This window comes from Capsicum annuum, unplaced genomic scaffold, assembly GCF_002878395.1.
Source record: "Capsicum annuum cultivar UCD-10X-F1 unplaced genomic scaffold, UCD10Xv1.1 ctg81560, whole genome shotgun sequence".
Taxonomy (NCBI): Eukaryota; Viridiplantae; Streptophyta; class Magnoliopsida; order Solanales; family Solanaceae; genus Capsicum; species Capsicum annuum.
This window is the reverse complement of record NW_025892289.1, coordinates 157,653-174,679: the sequence shown is the minus strand read 5'-3', so window position 1 is coordinate 174,679 and position 17,027 is coordinate 157,653. Positions and strand designations below refer to the sequence as shown.

Sequence of the window (17,027 nt, the reverse complement as noted above, 5' to 3'; positions counted from 1 at the left end):
TATGTAGAATGTACACTCGTGATTTGATAAAAAAATTTTGTTGATTGTGCTAATGTTAACCCTCATGTCATGAGGAATATGTGTTCTTTTGTCTCTTCTATTATTTTGCAAGGTTCAGATTTGAGGTAGAATCCTTTTCAAGAAAGGGAGGATGATACAAGTACAATCATGATTGTAGATGAATACGTAAAGGCTCGAGCTCACGTGGCTGGCCAACCAATGGAACAAGCTTTGAAGTGTAGAGAACAAGTCTCCAATACTTCAAAGTCGTCCAATATGCATACTCCAAGGCCGCCCCTTTGTCTTGATTCATTAAGGGCATTATAGTCATTTTGTAATAAGTTATAACCTAGACTATAAATAGAACATATTAGGTCTTTTATTCATAAATTTTGATGATATATTTTGAGAGTTCTAGAGAGAGAGAGTCTTGCAAGGTGGATTCCTTATAAACAAGTGTGGATATCACTTGTGTTGGTGCTAGTTTTGAAACGTTGGTTGCTTGAAAATCCCGTTTCCTTGAGGTCACCGTCGAGCTTGGTGTTACTTGTATGAATTCTTGGGTATTTGTGTTCAATATACACTTAGATTCATAGTGTTTGTACATTTATATGTCAAGCTACCTATCTATCTACCTATCTATCTATCTATTTTATTGTTGTTGTTGTTCATTCTCGGGTTTGGTGTCCCAAAATCGAGACTTTGTGTTCTTCTTATTCTTGTACTTGTGTTGTTAATCTAGTTTGTTGGCTCGTTAATTTTAGAGGTGTTGAACACCTTAATATCTTGTTGTTATTGTATTTTCGTTGTTGTTGTAGTGAATCCGAGAGTGGTTACCAAAGGGGTCCTCGGTTCTTCAAACTTGTGGAATATTTTGGTGTTTGTTTTGTGCCTTCTTTATCGATCTTGTATCATAAATAAATATATCCCCTTCAGTTTTTTTGATCAATTTTTTTCAACGAGATTAAGCCACTAAATATCTATCAGTGCATAGCTCATGACAAAATGATCTGCATCAGTGCAAACACAAAGAAATATATCCCTATCTCAGTTCATGAAATTGCATTAGTGTAGAGCTGATGAGAAATGACACTTGACGATCAAATATACTAGATTAGGCCCATTGGATATTTTTCTAGATGATTAAGAGGTTTTCCTATATGACAATTGTGACATTTCTTCATTCATATACCTTTATATGCAATTTAGATCTATATAAATTTTTTATCATGTCATTTGCTCAAATAATTTATTCACGGGTTCTAAAATCTAGATGCACATAGAATTGCATACCAAAATTTGAAATTTGAATATAATCAAACAAGAGCAAAGTTTGGAATAGACATTTTCTCTAGTTCCATGCTTCTCTGTTCTTTTATTTTGATTTACGTTTTGTTTATTTGTAAACAACTTAATAGCGTTGCACATTAAAAAGAAGTATTTTTGTTCGTTGAAAAAATTAGACCAACAAAACTTAGGAAAGGATATATTTATTTGTTTATTTATTGTGGGTCGGATCGGGCGAATTAGATTAAGGTATGATTAATTTTATAAAATTAGGCAATTTAATGTTGATTTGACTTTTTTTGTTAAAGGAAGGGTACGAATGAAAAGTTTCTTAACAATGAGGGTAAATATGATCCCAAAGTATGAAATTGATGGCAAATTTGGCCCCAAAATATAATGAAGTGTATATTTAGCCTATTTTTCAAAGCAGATGGGTAAATTTAGCCCCAAAGTATGACAATGGGAGTAAATTTGAACCCAAAGTATAACAAAGGATATATTTAACCAATTTTTCAAATAGAGGGACGAATTTGATCCTTTGCTTTTTTTTTTTTTGGGGTCTATTTAGGTTAACAAATCCATTGCTTCAATTTGGTACACAAAAATGATTAAACTAATTTTTCGCCTATGTTTATTTATAACAATCAATGAGATTTAAATATCAAATGTCAGTATAAGTATATATAAAATATCTCACTATAGCAGTTATGAAATGTTGAGACAAACACTCTCACATAGTGAGGTTTGACTCGTACAATCACCATCAATCCTCCTTCAATTGACATCCACAATTACAATAGTAAGTCGTCATTATCATCAATCAATATATAATTTTTAAGAGATGTCTTAATTAATTTTATATGAATAAAAAATACTTTTCTATTCAAATTTCAGATATTAAGTAAATAAAAATCTTAATTATTTAACTTTTAATGTTCAAAAATTCATTAACCCTATTATGCTCAATTAACCACACGGGCCTAATAATTGTTCCCTTACCGACTAATAATATTCGAAGTTCCATTTGGATGAAAATATTTGTCGTTTTCAATGTGCCGAGTCAAAATTGCAAATCGATCATTGAGAAATGAGAACAAATCGTACAAAATAGAAAGTAGAAAGAAGCTAACGTCTATCTTCTCTTACGTTAAAGTTGGCTTTTCGCAAACCACAATAGACTGATGAAGTTTGCACATGATGGTATAGTATAATTATAGGAAGAAGAGTTAGGCAGTTGTTGTTCAAGGGTCGTCCATTTCTTTAATTTGGGGTGACTCACTTGCCCATATCCAACTAGCTATTCTGACCCTCACTTCCACTAATTAAAAAGCCAAGTGTGAACCCCTTTTTTTCTTCAAAAGTTTCAACTTGTTCACGTGTTTGTAAGACCTCCATAACACACTCATCACAAAACAACAACCCCAAATAGTATTCCACTATTATTCTTGCTCCTTTTTTGCTTATCGCATTTTGTTCAATATTTAAAATATAAAATTTTGATATTTGCAAATTACATAATGTGTATTATAAGTTGAATTTTTTATATTAATATAATAAAGATATATATTTTAAAATATAGTCAAAATTTATGCAGTTTAGTCTCTCTAAAAATGAAGAAATGGAAAAGTGAATGTAAGAAGTTATAATTCTTCTTTTTATGTTTTGCTCATTCAAAATTATTTGTTAACAACTTCTATTAAAGTTAGTTTCCGCCTTACATAGATTTGTAAACAAGTCTTAAGGAACCTTGCCCCTCTTCACGTGCAAGGGACAAACTAAGTATTGGAGCTGGGCAAAATTTAAGTACCATTTATTTTTAAAATCTGTTCAATATATATTAACTACTATTTAGAATTTAATAATTTTAAATTTATAACTTTCAAATTCTTATTTCATGCGCAGTTAATGAGTTTCCACGTGTATTCACAAATCACAAGTCAGGTATCTGCCATGTCCATTCACAATTTTTTTTTATTACTACTCCTACTATTATTTTTTTGGGTGCAAATATTCTTACAAGTCATCTATCTCCATGTGTAATGTGTATCCACAAGTCGTGTCTCACCAAAGTGTGAAAAACTCAGCTGGACCCCACCAATTTTTCTATTTCCTATTTTGTCTTTTTATTAATTTATACGACACCACTTTGTTTTCAAATCAGTCTTAAAAAGAATAAAATATTTTTAGATTTAATAATAATTTATTTTTAAAAGTATAATTTTGTTTTTGATAATACAATTTAAAGTCACCCAAAATAATACTTTCTTCGTCTCAAATTGGGATGACACAGCTATTAAGAAAACAATGATCGGTAATGTAACTTTATCATTTTATCCCTCTTAATTGTATTTTATTATTAGTTTTAATATTGATGGAAGACTAATAACAAGGAATAATCAATTACATTAAGGATATAATGGAAAAAAAAAATTATCTTATCTCGATAAGTAAAAAAAACAAGTAAAATGAGACATTAAATTAAAAAATTTGAGACGGATAAAATGAAATGGAGGGAGGAAGTACTAAAGAATAAATTTTAAAAATATTGTCATATTTCTTAAACTTAATATCAATTAACTGTCATATAAATTGACTCGGAGGAAATATATGATTTTTATGTGGGTGGCGCACACACATTTTACACACACTTGATTCTGCCAAACATGGGGCCCAACCACCGTCCCCCCATCTATCTCATCTCTCCAACTTTTTCCCCTTTCCCGTCTCAGAAATTTCCACGTACTCCCAAACACACAACTTGGCATAGTCAATGATCCATCACCTTTTCCGATCACTCCTCCGCCCAATTTCACCTACCTTAGGGTTTCATAAACTCTCTTTCTCCGACCTCGAATTCCCATGGAGGACGCCGCAGCATCGTCAGTAGAACAGCAGCTGGTCGGAGTTGCCGTAGCCGTGGTGTCTGCTGGGAATTCTAACGGGATCGGCTTTTCTGAGAAGACGAAGCGTGGAAGGCCGCCACGTGTAGCAGTATCGAATGCTCCGCAACTGAAGAGACATCGCGAGGGGGAGGAAGGGGAAGATGTTTGCTTTATTTGTTTCGATGGTGGTTCGCTTGTCCTATGCGATCGCAAGTGAGTTAACCACGCGTTTTTCAGGGTTTCGCAGAAATTAAATTTACTGGCCTTTTCAGCTAAAAATTGATGTACTTGTTCTTCGTAAATAGTAACGTAAAAGTGTTTTTCTAATTTATTCCAAAATTGGTTTTTTTTAATGGTTTGACTTTGAGAAGTATGAATTGATTGATTGTATTGATTATTGTTTTTTACTGAATTGTAAAGGGGGTGTCCGAAGGCATATCATCCAGCTTGTATTAAGCGGGATGAGGCATTTTTCCGCTCCAAAGCTAAATGGAACTGCGGTATGTATCTCTGCTTCTACCCACACTTAAAGAACCGGTTTGCAGTCATTTAGTTCTCATCTTTGTTCATTTATGAATTTTTTATTGGATGTGCAATTGCTAGTTACTGCATTTGGAAAATGGACTTAAATAGTAGGCGAGGTCATGTAGATTTCTGTTTGATGGTAAATTTAATCAATGAGTGGCACATTACAGCCTCTTGCAGAAATGCAAGGTAAGACTGTGCACAATAGACCCTTGCGGTCTGACTCTTCTTGGAGCCCGCGCATAGCAAGAGCTTTAGTGCAATGGGCTTCTCAAAGGAAAAAGTGGCACGTTAGAGGCGGTAATGTCATATTGCTTGTGCATCTGGCATTTAGTTAAGCTATTTCCATTTAAAGGTTCACCTTACGGATGAAGGTGACCATGCTACTGCAGTGTCACCAAAAACACATAGATAAGGTGCAATTAAATTTTAAGGCAGGTGGTTGTGCACAATGAAAATGTTAAGTGACACTACAATAACTTCATTGTGCTGTTATTTTTTAAATATCTAAGAAGCGAGATGCTGGATCCTTCATTTTACTGCTGCTTCGTAAATCATCATAAGTTGGCCTGAAAGAACTGCGTTACATCAATCATTGTGGAAAAAATCACTATTTCTCATTGTAACAACATCAAGATTAGTACTTATTTATTCTCTCTGCATATAAAAGCATATATTCACATATAAACATTTAGCAAACATCTATAATGGGAACATGTGTGCTTGCCAATAGCTACTTACAGCAATTATAAAATTGTTTTAGAGTGAAAACTCATATATGGAGTATGGTTTTGTCTATATTTGGTTTTAATTGGGTAGTGCCACATAGCACCAAAGTGGCCTTTGAATGCCGGTGCAATTGGAGAGTTGGTAAGCCATCAAGTCAATCTGGAAGATGATACCTGCTAGTATGTGTTGGCCTGTATGGTCAAAGAAGGTTTATCAACTCCAAATCACTCCTTTAAGGGTAGGTGTCTTTTGTATCTATATAGTTGGCATTAGCTTTCACCCATAGATTCCCCCGAGAACTATTTGAACTTTGTTAGCTCCGTGGTACTAGTTGAGTCTTTTTTTTTTTTTTTTTTTTTTTTTTGTATTTGAGCTAATGAAGTATTGTCACCTTCCTAACTTTTGTACTATGTATCCTCTTGATGCTCGCAATGAAATTTCTTATTACTTCATACAAAAAAAAGAGCAGCGAGTGCCCAACCAGGCGATAGCACGGTGTCTGCGTTGGTAGAGAGATGAGAAAGGAAGGCACATGTGCAGTTGCAATAGGCATCCGGAATGTATAAAAGGAGGAAAACTAGGAAGAGTATCCTTGTTCATTCTCTTGTAGCCCTGAGAGCTGGAAAGTTTGCATCATGCCGAAATTGGCATATTAGAATTTTTAGCTGCAATTGGCATTTACAATTTTGAAGGAACAAGTTCCAACCCATACGATCCATCTAAATCGATCAACATCGACATGGTTCACGATAGTTCGCTTACTAACTTGTGCATTTTTTCAAGAAAAAATGAATTCATGTGTATATTTTCTGCTGTAATCTTGATCTGTTCCCGTGTTTTGTACTCTATATTTGTAACATGTTCGAAATGGTTTCTATTTCCAAATTTTTGTTTGGAAAAGTGAAGACCTGAAGACAATCTTTCACAGCCCTTCAATATTGTTGCTGAACTTTACTTATCCTACAACATCAACAACTATGCCTCAAAATACCAAGCCTGTTGTAGTTAAGAGTCGATTATATGAATCCTCACTGTTCATTTTGCTCCAATTTGATTCATTCCATTCAAATATTTAATGTATATCTCACTCTCTTTGCTCCGTTTTCCCTGTATCTTTGCACTAATCAAAGAGAATCTTGAAAACATATTTTCACTTTGGGAAATCTTAAAAAACAAAATCTTAATGTGAAATTGAATGGCACAGAGAGAAACAAGAATCAGATCCCTTTTTAAAAATAAAAGAAACAGAAAAAAATGAATAAGGATTTTTTCTTGGGAAACCAAACAAGGATCTAATTGTTTGATTAAAGTAAACGTTAAACAATCAGAATACATGGTACCATAGGAAAATGATGAATTGAACTATGTCTAAGCTGTGAATTGCATTGAATTTTTGTCTTTGGATTGCGCAAGAGAAACCTTGGAGTAATTTACTCGATGAAACAATTAGTTTTCATCATTGTAATGTTAGAATAAGCTGCAACGAATCTATAGGTCTGAAGTGGAGTGGATAAGGCGGATTTTGAATTTTTTTTAGTATGTCATACTAATAGTTAAAGTGACTGAAGACATTCTCTTCGTTGAGCAGTGTAACCCACCTACCAGCGTTATCTTTTTGTGTGAATATATGTATGTATACATTCCACATGCACTGCATATACACCGACTGTCGAAGGATGTGTGTATTTGAAGACACTTTGATAGTGTGCATGATATCTGGAGAATCTATATTCACAGCAAGGGTTCAACCACAAACATATATTAAGCACCAAATATACACGGGATTGTTGCTAGCACGTGTAGTGCTGAGTATTTTTTCCATTTCATTTCAAGTTGGTGCAATATTTTTTGAACTTCAAAGGATTCGTTTCCCCAGATGTGTTACATTTGAATTTTTGATCAACAATGTTCATGAACGATTAAGTTAATAATAGAAAATGTAAAGATTCTTAAACTATAAGTCTTGAAGTAGTTGCTTAAAGTTAATCAAATAGAAGATCATAATAGATGCATATGATTTTCTATCGACTATCACATCACCACCTCCAGATACTTGCATGACATAACATTCTCAAATTACCTTTATTTTCAGGTTGGCATGTTTGTAGTGTATGTCAAAAGGCTTCCCACTATATGTGCTATACTTGTACATATTCACTGTGCAAAGGATGTACAAAAAATGCTGATTTCTTATGTGTTCGAAGAAACAAAGGCTTTTGCTCAACATGCATGAGAATTATCATGCTGATTGAGAATATAGACCAAGGAATCCAGGAGATGGTATGCTGTGCCCCATAATCTCGTTGCTGATTATTAATTTGACAGTTCATGATATCATCAAGTCTAAATACCAAGATATCCCCTCAAAGTTGGTGGGCTTTGTCAGTTGGACACCCAGACTTAGCTAGTGACCAGATAGGTATCCTCTATTTGAAAAAATTGTGATCAGGTGTGTTCCACTGAATCTGAGCTCGTGAGACCTTAATCGTGATTTTTCTCTTCTTATTTAGAATAATATTGAGTTTTACATGGACCCCACACTTCCACCCTTTTACTTGAAACTTTCATGGCTTATCCCAATTTACTTGTGCAATTAGCCCAAATATCACGAAGAAATCCCCAGTCAAATTGGCAGGTTAAAGGCACCCCTCTGTCACTGTTTTTTAACAAGTTGACAGGCGAAATCCCAGATTCTATTGCAGGACTACCAAATTTTCTGAACCTTAGTTTATCAAGCAATGCTATCTAAGATCGTTTGCCTATTGCCTTCTCCATAGCCCCCCCTTCAACTCTGTCAGTAGACCTTTCTTATAACAATTTGTACAATTTCAATCTGGGAACAGTGCCAGATTGAATTAGAAACAGAGAAACTTTTGATGTCAACTTAGAAGACTGTAAACTTCGTGGGACACTTCCAAATTTCACAACACTTTTTCCTAAACACCATAGACCTATCAGCTAACTTCTCCATGGATGGTCTATCAAATTTCTTTGCACATATGTCAAGCCTTCAAAAGGCTAAGATATCCCACTAGTTTAAAACTGATGTTTTTCCAGTTGGAATTTCATCTCTTGACCTCTGTTTAATCGTTTCGAGTCTCTTTCTAGGATGTAAAGCAACAACCAACAAGACAAGTAAATTCTTTGAGGCGATTAATACCTCGAACAAGCTACTAATGGACACATCTCATAATTCATTGGTGGCTTAATCAGTGAATAAACCACCAACAGAAATTAGAGAACGGCCGCCTTCAAACAACTGGAAAACATGGCCAGAAAATGTTCTCTGGCGACAAACCAACTTCTCTTGTATAACATATTCCTCTCCTTGTCCAAAAATTCATGGCGATGCTTGGAGTTGCTTTGCGGTTCAATAAAAAATTTGTAGGTATTTTTTTTTATACTTTTTACCTGAGCCAGGGGTCTATCGGAAACAACCTCTCTACTTCATCCGAGGTAGTGGTATGGACTGCGTACATCTTACCCTCCCAAACACTGGGTATGTTGTTGCTGTTTTTTTATACTTTTTATGGGAAAATATTACACGACATTTGTCGATTTCTTCATCTATCACATCAACAGTGCGTATTTTCACGCATGAACATAAGTGTCCACGAGGCACACCTCTGCCAGGTAGAGGTATTCAAATGGTCACTAGCTAATGGAGTGTTTAAACCATTCAAACCAAGTTTGAGGGGCTACCTAGGTATTTGGTCTTTCTTTAAATTTTTTTTTTTTTCTATTTTGAGTAAGATGCATTCCCCCGAGAACGATTATTGCCTTTACCTGTGAATAGATAAAGAATGTCACATTCTCCATGAGCAGATCTGATCATCAGATCTAATTACTAATTTTTTGCAGACAATTTTCCTATCATGCCTTTCCAGATTTGTAAAAAATTATGGAAAGAGAGAAATTATTTAATTTAAATCTTGTTCACAGGTAGTATTACTGTGTACTGTTTCATTTTCTTTTACTTCTGCAGAAAAAATAGGAATCTTGGTTTTGTTATGTGTCTGCCATTTGTATTTGATTTTGTGATGCCTGAAATCTTTTCAGGTTCAAGTAGATTTTGATGACAAGAGTAGCTGGGAGTATCTCTTCAAGGTATATTGGATGTACTTAAAAGAAAAATTATCATTAACACAAAATGAACTTATTCAAGCTAAAAGTCCCTGGAAAGGATCAGATTCAGTACATGCTAAGCGACAGCGGGTATCTCATCCTGTTGCATTTGATGGCAAAGGTATTGTGAAGTCTTTTGACCATTTGGAGCTGAAAAAACCCAAACAATTGCTGGAGCCACCTTGCAAGGCTCCTCCAATCACTGAAATCCAAACAATTGCTGAGGCTGAAATTTTAAATGGTACTGGTTGTTCTCCACAGTTGGAGCAAACACAGCCCATAGAGCTAGATTTACGGAGGAAAGATTCTTTAAAGAAAGAAGAAGCAAGTACTGCTGTGGGGCCATCATTGAATGGACGCATGGAATGGGCATCCAAAGAGCTTTTGGAGTTTGTTGCACACATGAAGAATGGTGATACTTCTGCTTTATCACATTTTGAGGTCCAGGCTTTATTACTAGAGTACATAAAGAGAAACAATCTTCGAGATACTCATCAGAAAAGTCAAATAATTTGTGATTCGAGGCTCCAAAGTCTTTTCGGAAAACATCGTGCTGGCCACATAGAAATGCTAAAGCTTCTTGAGTTTCACTTTCTGATAAAGGAGGATTCACAGAGTAGTACATTTATACCAGCTGGAATTGTTGGAAATGTTACTAGTCATGTGGAGGATGGCGTTAACAATGATACCTCATTCTTGATGAATAAAACTAAGAAACGTAAATCACGGAGACACCCCGAAAAAAATTTCGTGCAGGTCAATCTAGATGAGTATGCAGCAATTGATGCTCATAACATCAATCTCATATATTTGCGCCGTGATTTGATGGAGAGTCTTATTGAAGATATGGAGAAGTTCCAAAGCAGAGTTATTGGTTCAGTTGTCCGGATAAGAATATCTGGTAACAATCAGAAGCAGGATATGTACAGGCTTGTCCATGTCGTAGGTACCGACATTTCTTAAAAGATTTCTTTAACTACTCATGCTGGTGTAAACAAGATTTAAATCTAGTTTCCAGAGAACATAATATCTTCAACTCAGGTACAAGCAAGGCATTTGTTCCATATAAGATTGGGGATAAGGCTGCTGATGTACTGCTTAAAGTATTAAACTTAAACAAGAAAGAGATTGTTCCTATTGATTCTATTTCAAATCAAGATTTCTCTGAGGTAATTAGATACACGTGACTGTTCCTTGTTCACTACTTGAATTGCAAGATTGTTGCATTTATTAATGAATAACTTCATTTTCATGTTTACGAATGGTACATAAATAAACCTTTTACTTCTTAGTTCTGCGAAGGAAACTATATTCTGGACCTAATTCAATCCCAAAAGTTAGTTCATAAGGTCAGGATTGTCCACGATAGTATAAAGAAATTACAGTCCATGCCGTCAACCAATATGGTCACTCTTAAATCCTTCGGCATGCTCAGAGTTGGACGTTTGGAGCAATGGTAACATAATTTTGGTCCGTACGATGGGTAGTCTAGTATCAGGGATGAGTTTAGCTCTTGGCTTTTATATGTTAAGCAAAATGGACCTTGAACTTAACTCTATTCCGAAAGTTAACTTGTGAGGAACTGTTTGGAACCATATGAAAAGACTACCACCAATACTTAAGCCTAGTGATATCAGGGAATCTACCACACAGTAGGTGTGGGTTCAATTAATTTTGTTCTATATCTCTTTTATTTTCAACTATGTAATAATAAAAAGTTTTTTTTAAGTGACTACCGCTCATACCTTCAACAATGTGGACTCTCAACAATTTCTACTACTCTGTCACCTTAATATGTTGTACCTGTATAGGGTGTATGGTGATTTCAGTAGGTGATTGGTGTTGATTCAGATAACTTCTTAATTATTTATTGGCAATTTTCAGGATGAATGCAGAAGATTACGTCAGATCATAAAATGTGGGCTTGTAAAGCGGTTGACAATAGTAAGTGTTGAACCTGATGTCACTTTTAAGTTTTGCTTTAGGATATCACAATGACTGATTAAATGATGCCTTTTCTTCTTCATAGGGTGAGATACAGAAGAAAGCAATGGAACTCCGTGCTGTAAAACTCAAAGATGTATGTCACCTTTTCATTATTCATTGCAATTTTCTCCATTAGTATTTGTAGATGGATATATTCCCTTGATAAAATGGTCATGCAAATTTAACTGGAATGATAATGAATGGGCCACAAGAAATTGGGATGGGAGGAGCATAATTAAAGTGCAGCCCGGTGCACTAAAGCTCCTTTATGCGCGGGTCCAGGAAAGGGCCGGACCAAAAGGGTCTATTGAACACAGCCTTACCCCTTGCATTTCTGCCTGAGGCTGTTTCCATGGCTTGAACCCGTGACCTAGTCACATGGCAGCAAGGGAGGAGCATAATTAAGTCCTTAAAATGTGTTTAAAGGGTTAAGGGAGGAGCATAATTAAGTCTTTAAAATGTGCTTAAGGGTTTCCTTTCTTTTCTTTTAGATCATATCAATGATCTGGATGAGCATCTCATCTGGGTATAATGCAGTATTTTTATTTTATTTTTAGCAAGCTTTTGCATGACTTTGAAGGGCCTAAATGAAGTTCTAAACTATGTATTTCTTTAGGCAGAGCATGTCTAGGCAAGGAAGAGGCAATATTTTGTATTGAAATTAGTAATGGGAGATAGAAATATTTCATTTGATCATGTAAATTTAATTGCAACAGAGAGGAATTGGTATAGTTGGATCTTTTAAAATGTATTCAAATGTTTTTCTTCCTTTTAGAATTCTTTTGTGCTTCAAAACTGAGTGGTGTCTAAAGCACAAAGAAACTGCAGCCAAAAGAAGGAAAAGGTATTGATTCCTGAATGGTAACTGATCTACACATTTTGTTGCTTTACATTCCAAAGTAGGTAAACTATCCCGACCCATAAACACTTGTTGTACCTACTCTCATGGAACGTAAAAGGTTTTGTGTTCGAAGGTGTTATGTGTACTGTCACTGTTACTACTTTTGAAAAAGATGTTATATAGGTTGTGTTGTGATGGGCTTTTGTTTCTTTATTTTTGAAAAATGAACAGTCTCTGGAAGAGGAGATACAACGACTCAACAATCTTCGTGAAAGAGCAAGTGAAAAAGGGCGCAAGAAAGAATATCCTTTCCTTCCTCTGTTGAAGCAGTTTACCTTTATATATTGTTATCTCAAGATAATATTGATGTCTCCAACAATAGCAGAGGCACCATATTTTAAAATTCTGTATTTTTCTTTTTCTCTTGTTCCACACTTTTTTTGACAGTTCCATATGTTTCTGTCTGTTTACCTTAACAAATGGATAATTTAGTTTATTGAGGGAAAGAAAAAAGGAGGTCAGAAACAGGGACATGAACAAATTTAAATTGCAATGGGAAGGTTGGTCCCAACTGAGGTTTTACTAATTTGAATTACATTTCAATGAGGTTGAAGTTACTTTAATGAAAAAAGACTCAATCTGAGTAAAATGCAAGTACTTTTTTCTTTTCATTGTTATAAGCAGATATAAATAGGAGTGCTTTTCATTTCTCAAATATATTTTAATCAATAATTTTTTTGACAAGGTTCAGACTATTTTTCCTAGATCTTCACATACATTAGTAGTATTTACCATTTTATGAACCCTAAAACACATTTTAGAATTGAATCACTCATATTTACTTTATCTTTCTGCAGTCACCTCTTATAATATTAAATAGCAGAAAATATATGTGTTATATAAAAGTTGCTTAAGCTATAGAAATATGCAAACTAAATCTTTTACAATGAATAAGAGTGAACCGTGAAATAGCTGCTGGTGCATACTGCTGCTGTTAACTCGCAAATTTCAGTTCAACATCTAAATCAATTGAGATATTTATTAGATCTCTCTGTAAAGATTGAATTCAATTTTCTTCTTTGAAAAAGAGCATATGATTTCAAAATCTATAGATATCATGTTCTGCACTTTTTAATTAGATCAGACTTTGAGCATGGGTATGTGGACTTCCTTGACACTTCCCACGCTCAGAGAATGTGTAGAGAAGCTAGAGCTTCTGAAGACGCCTGAAGAACATCAGCGGAGGCTACTTGCAATTCCAGAAGTGCATGCTGATCCAAAGATGGATCCTAATTATGAAACAGACGAAGATGCTGGAGAATCGGACGACAAAAAACAAGGTTACATCAGTTTGTTTTTAGTCACTCTTTTCCAATTTATGGGTGATCTCTTTTCCAATTTATGGGTGATCTCTTTTTATTGGGCGCAATTTGAAAGATTTGCTTACTGATGATGTTAATGTAATGCAGTTGAACATGGGGGGCCAAAATACGCTAGATTTAGTAGAAGGGAAGACAAGCATATGTCTTCATGGAAGAAAGGTTAGGTGGTTGGTTGTACCAGCAAGTCTTTCAAAAGTTGATTCTTTGTGATCTAAGTAAGTAGAATTTTTGTTTTTTTATCCAGATAAAGAGGGATCTATCATGGTTCTATCTAAAGTGAGTGAAAAAAGAGAGGCTCATGGAAATATTATGAAGAAGCTAGGGAATCAAGGTACTGAATGTCAGGTTGTGGATAGGTCTGCATCTGAAACTTCAATTACAAGCTTATCTACAGTGAACTCAACATCCACTAAAAATAGTGATACAGACAAGCTTTGGCATTACCGTGACCCTAGTGGTAAAATACAAGGACCATTTTCAGTGACACAGTTGAAGAAATGGAATACGTCGGGGCTTTTCCCACTTGATATGAGGATATGGACAAATGATGAGCATGACGACTCAGTACTTTTAACTAATGCACTAAAAGGGCTGTTCCATAAAGCCCCTCAGGTGCATGGTGAGATTTCACACCAGTCTAAGAAGCTTGGTGCTGCTTCTGTTAACAGTAGCGTTGGGTGGTGTGCAACTGCAACTGGAATAGGGAGAGAATGTGGAGGGAGGGAGGTACCTTGGCACCTCCGTATCAGAAATAACCATTCTAATGGTAACACTGAGACTGCGAAAATGGATGGGTTGTCCTCGTCTTCTCCACAATGTTTGGACTTGAATAATTCTTATTCTGACAAACCCCATGCATCCAGCCCAGAACCTTCATCCAGTCATGGAAATGTGCACAGAGCTCCTCTGCATGGGAAAAAATGCCCTAAAACTGTTGATTTTCACTACAGTACAGGTCATATGGTTCGGGACTCAAGTGGAAGCCCAATATCTCAGATATCTGATGGCTTTAGCCATAGTATGCAATCTCACCGTCAGAGGCATTTAGGGCAGTCTTCCGGACAGAACTGGGGATCCTCAAACAGTAATAGAACTTCAGTTAAAGTAAAATCTGGATCTAGTTTTGCATCAGTAACTAAGTCAATTGATTCATTTGAACAAGGTATCACGACTTATCCAGATCTCCCCAGCCCAACTCCAAAAACTAGCTATGACGATGTTGAAGCTCAGGCTGCTGAAGAGCTACTTTCTTTGAGTTCGATTGTTCCAGTTTGTGCTTCAAATATCCAGGATTTGCCAAGTCCTAAACCAGAATTGGAAGACGAAGCTCCAGTTGGGCAGGCTGCAGCAAACAAAGATTCTTTAACTTCTAGTTTTCCTGTTCAGGATTCAGGCCCTGTTCCAGTTTGTGCTTCAAATATCCAGGATTTGCCCAGTCCTACACCAGAGTTGGAAGACGAAGCTCCTGTTGGGCAGGCTGCATCAAACAAAGATTCTTTAACTTCTAGTTTTCTTGTTCAGGATTCAGGCCCTGTTCCAGTTTGTGCTTCAAATATCCAGGATTTGCCAAGTGCTAAACCAGAATTGGAAGACGAAGCTCCAGTTAGGCAGGCTGCATCAAACAAAGATTCCTCAACTTCTAGTTTTCCTGTTCAGGATTCAGGCCCTAGTTGGAGCAGTGCTTCTAGTCTAGTGATTGATGGCCCCCAACTTCCTGAATTAGCTAGTGGATTGGGTGGATATTCACCAGCTGCAAAACCATCTGTGGACTCTGATCTTTTCTCTGATTCTGCACTGAAACCAGCTGAAGCAGTGGGTGATCATGTCGACACACCTACTTCAGATGCCAACCAACTCAATCATAATTCCTCATGTCATCAAATCTCAAACTTTTCTGATTGGCGAGCACTCTTTGGTGAGCCAATAGAGTTCAGCATTTTAGATGAGGAATCAGTATCAGACCTATTAGCTGAAGTTGATGCAATGGAATCTCAAACTCAAAGTGGTATGGGTTCACCAACCTCAGCCATGAGGTGCGGTGAGGAGACAATATCTGTGTTTAAAAGTGACTTTTTCAGCTTTCTTGAGGAGCTTAGTCCCACACTTGATCCTGCAAAAAATGATGCTCTGAGCTCCACTGAAGATATGCAGTTACCTTGTCAATCCTCTCTGACAGATGAACTAGCGGGGGCATCACAGGCCGAAGCTTTTGATCCTTTAAAGAGGTCTAGCAGGACTTCATCTTCTTGCAATGAGAGAGAAACAAAGTCAGCTGATGTTTGCTTTTCCCAGGGTGAAGCTGGGTCCAATGTACCTACACCCTCTACCACGAGGAAAACTGAAGTTTCAGTCATCAGCTATAGTACAGGTCTGGAAGCTATAACCACCGACTATTGTGCAGCACCTGCAAACATGATTTGCAGTAGACTGGTTCAGGGATTCACAGATGTTAATCAAGGTAGCAGCATGGTGACTGCATGTGGACGTTCAAACGTGAATACCTCCCCTTTCACTGGGAATCCATTGCCTGAAAGCCAGTGTATATACTCAGGAGAGAGGTCTGGTGGTCCAGGAGATGGGGTTATTCCAGTAGGGGACTTGGGATTTGGAAGGGATGGGTCATCGTGGTGCAGACAGACATTTGGTGGCAGGGCATACTCTGGGCCTCCTCCAAATGGACAACGTGTTTGCAAGTTTTATGAGAGTGGGCATTGCAAGAAGGGGGCGTCGTGCGACTATTTTCACCTTTGAAGGTATGAATTGGTGAATTCACGGCAATTGCTTTAATCTTTTTTGTACAACCATTTCTTTCAGTAGGATGATCAAGATGTAGCTAAAATGTTAGTATAATTTAACCAAAAAATTTCAGTTAAAGAAGGCAGGATACAAAAAGAATTCCCACTGAACCATAATGTTAACCAGGTAGAAACTAGTACACTAAAGCAGACCAAAATAATTGTATCATCCTTGTATTTGATCGGGGAACTATTGCTCTATGTACAAACTACAGCAGTGAATTGGTGATCGTCAGGAATTTGTACGTATACATTAGAGATTAGAGAGAAGAACGCTTCTGCTCTCCCGCGATTAATTATTTTACGCCCTAAATGTTGTTGCCAATTCTAAGGGTCTAGTTCAAAGATGTTTAGGGTATGTTTCCATATCTGCAGTCAAATTTCTGGGGATTGCTCGTGAGGGATGACATACTCGTTCAACCTTGCATAGTTCCTGTGCAAGTCTTACAGTTGCAACAGCCACGCATTTTGTACA

The 17,027-nt window shown here is 36.3% G+C and overlaps 1 protein-coding gene across 3 annotated transcripts; it reads left to right on the top strand.

Moving 5' to 3' along the window:
- Positions 1 to 3,888: 3,888 nt before the first annotated feature.
- LOC124895360 (zinc finger CCCH domain-containing protein 44-like) lies at positions 3,889 to 16,822 on the top strand. 3 transcript variants are annotated; one of them, XM_047405798.1, is made up of 11 exons: positions 3,889 to 4,382; positions 4,590 to 4,669; positions 7,516 to 7,703; positions 9,483 to 10,494; positions 10,590 to 10,717; positions 11,433 to 11,492; positions 11,578 to 11,628; positions 12,607 to 12,677; positions 13,561 to 13,715; positions 13,845 to 13,916; positions 14,002 to 16,822. In XM_047405798.1, exons 1-11 carry the CDS (start codon positions 4,147 to 4,149, stop codon positions 16,506 to 16,508), a joined length of 4,560 nt encoding a protein of 1,519 aa, XP_047261754.1. In that variant the 5' UTR covers positions 3,889 to 4,146; the 3' UTR covers positions 16,509 to 16,822. The 3 variants fall into 3 exon arrangements, with proteins under 3 accessions (XP_047261754.1, XP_047261755.1, XP_047261756.1); XM_047405799.1 differs by lacking the exon at positions 7,516 to 7,703 and having other exon boundaries at positions 4,333 to 4,382; XM_047405800.1 differs by lacking the exons at positions 3,889 to 4,382; positions 4,590 to 4,669; positions 7,516 to 7,703 and adding an exon at positions 7,727 to 7,872.
- The last annotated feature ends 205 nt before the right edge of the window (positions 16,823 to 17,027 follow it).